The following is a 2,500-nucleotide window of genomic DNA, read 5'->3' on the forward strand; positions in this document are numbered from 1 at the left end:
ATGCCATCTGAAGTAACTCAAAGCTTTACTACGGTTACGAGTAACCCTCATTGGTTGATTGGTCGACTGACTGACTTGATTACCAAATGACCCACTGACTTACTGAAGAACTGCCCGCACTCAATCACGGACCAAACCTTGCCATAAAACGTTCTGACTTCCTTTCCACAGTCACTTTTTGAGCATGTCCCTCTCTTACGAACTACTGATGCCTGCATTCCAGCTTCACTCTGGAACCTTCATGTTCCCCAAAGGGTGCCATTCTCGACATGATTCAAGAACTGTAGAGCTTATTATACGAAGAAAAGAATGTAATGACGAGGAAAGCCCATTGCCAGTACCTTTGTGCTTTTTCAAGAACGTTTCTTCTAAAGACCGATCTTGTTACGGTTAACACTGCATCCTCAATCACATGAAAATCGACTTCAGAAAACTGTTCTGTGAATTAATGAAAAGAGCAACAATGTATGTCCATTCTTGACGTCACTAATTTCGATAAATATGTACAGGCTCTCAAATGGTATGAAATACTCTTGAGGAGGACTTAGTAAACAAGCTACAAAAACACTGGACATGAAGGAAGGCTTTTGTCTCCATGCACAAGATTAAAGTAATCCACTTTTTATCTCACTCTTACTTTTAAGCCACCTATTCTAGGCTAGTTTGACTTTTACTCTAAACAAACCTAACCATACGTTACACATTCCCTAACCTTGAATCGCTGTGAGACAAGCATCCCTGACACTAAACATTTCCTTGTCACGTTCTTGCTAAAGATAAAGGATCATGAACCTTAAGAATATTCAAATAAAAAGAGGACATTCGGGTTGGCCTTGTGGAACAAATGACAATAGATAAACCAGTTGGTCACACCACCCGCTTTAGTCAGTCGCAAGCAAGCTGAAGAGAGGAGGGGAAATTTCTCCAATCGTTCAGTCAGTTGAGCATGGACTGTCATGCAAGAAGTCCTGCACTCAACTCTCTGGACTATCACTCCTGGTCTTTGTATTAATAAATGAGACAAAAGAGCTGTCTTGATTCATGATTTAATAGTTAAGACTTGCAAACCTTTTTATCCCAATAAGTTGTGTAAGACACAAAAAAACCCACATAATGCTGTTTTAATAAGGCACGTTTTTAGTGTCAAAATTCAAACATGTATTCGGCAATTCAAACATTCAATTTAGCTATTCAAACCTTCAGTTTCGAAATTCAACAATTCAAACATTCATTTCGCTAATTCAAACCTTCACTTCAATTAAATACTTGAATTGTCGAGTGAAAGTTTGGGTGGCATGCTTGTTTGAATTTCGAAGGTTTGAACTGAAGAACTGAAAGTTGGATTTGCCAAATTGATCGAAATTGAGGATTTGAATTTCCAAACTGAATGTCTGAATTGCCGAACTGATCGAATGTTTGAATTGGGCAAGTGAAGGTTGATTTTCCAAACGGAATGTTTGAATTGCCTAATTGAACGTTTGAATTGCAAGTTTGAATTTTGACACTAAAAATGCGCCATATTTTGGTAGGACAGGGATCCAGACTTCCCAGTGTTACTGTTATGGTCTGTCATTCCCTCTGAATGTGAGGAACCTCTAAATCCTACAAACAATTTCAACAAGAAAGTACAGGCAGTCATTTGCACCATAATAAAAGATGCCCAAAAATTGCTGTAAACTGCTTTGAATCTTTTCTGGAATAAAGCGCTGCCTCACAATAACATTATCGATGCAGGATAAGAATCAAACCTTTGAATAAGTGAAGTTTGAAAATATTCCATCCAGTCGTTCAACAAGAAATCTGTGGGAATAAAACAACACAAACTGTATTATAATGTTTGCAGTACACTCTCATAAAATTAATACTAGTTCAACCCCAGGCCCTAACCCTTCCTTTTGTTTATCAATGTTTACCCTTCCAAAATGTTTAACAAAATTCTGTGTGCATCTTTCTAGTAACTAGCTGCATTTCCAGACATGAGTGCCCTGGCTGCCAGCATGGACAAAAAAAGTAGGTTTCTAAGTTATCCATTCCTTTTTTTAAAAAACGTTACCTTTGTACGGCTTCTAAGACTTCTACAGGAGTGGCAAGAAATGTGAATGGTCTCTTTACTGTTCCAGCTTGTTTCTGCAGCTCCTGCAATGCTTGGATGATTGGTTGGCACTAAGAAGGTTTCAATGAGATTCTTATAAGGAAGGTAATTCACTTCTTCAGAGCCCAATTACATGTAAGCTAACCCTGGGTTAACGCTTCCAAACAAAAATTGCAGTTACAAATTGTATTGGCAGATTGCAATCTGACTCTGATGCTCAATTGACAAGTTTTTTTTTTTTTTTTTTTTTTTTTTTTAATTTATTTATTTATAATATTTACAGGACGAACACTTACACTACTTACAATACTAATATTATACTTACATACATATATGTTGCACTGCTCATACTTACAGTATTTATACAAGCAAGCAGGACAAACACTTACACTACTTACAATACTAGCA

At 37.2% G+C, this 2,500-nt stretch overlaps 1 protein-coding gene across 2 annotated transcripts in view; it reads right to left on the reverse strand.

Annotated features, from left to right (window-relative positions):
- The window catches only part of LOC137979322 (polyribonucleotide nucleotidyltransferase 1, mitochondrial-like), a 23,457-nt gene that overhangs the window by 11,789 nt on the left and 9,168 nt on the right, over window positions 1-2,500 (reverse strand). For both annotated transcript variants that reach the window (XM_068826558.1, XM_068826559.1), the window contains 4 exons: window positions 2,054-2,163; window positions 1,749-1,800; window positions 713-770; window positions 342-438 (listed from right to left, as the gene is read on the reverse strand). In XM_068826558.1, the coding sequence (XP_068682659.1) occupies window positions 342-438; window positions 713-770; window positions 1,749-1,800; window positions 2,054-2,163 (317 nt within the window). The remainder of the gene's footprint in view (window positions 1-341; window positions 439-712; window positions 771-1,748; window positions 1,801-2,053; window positions 2,164-2,500) is intronic.

The sequence above is a fragment of the Montipora foliosa genome, chromosome 12 (assembly GCF_036669935.1).
Source record: "Montipora foliosa isolate CH-2021 chromosome 12, ASM3666993v2, whole genome shotgun sequence".
Lineage (NCBI taxonomy): Eukaryota > Metazoa > Cnidaria > Anthozoa > Scleractinia > Acroporidae > Montipora > Montipora foliosa.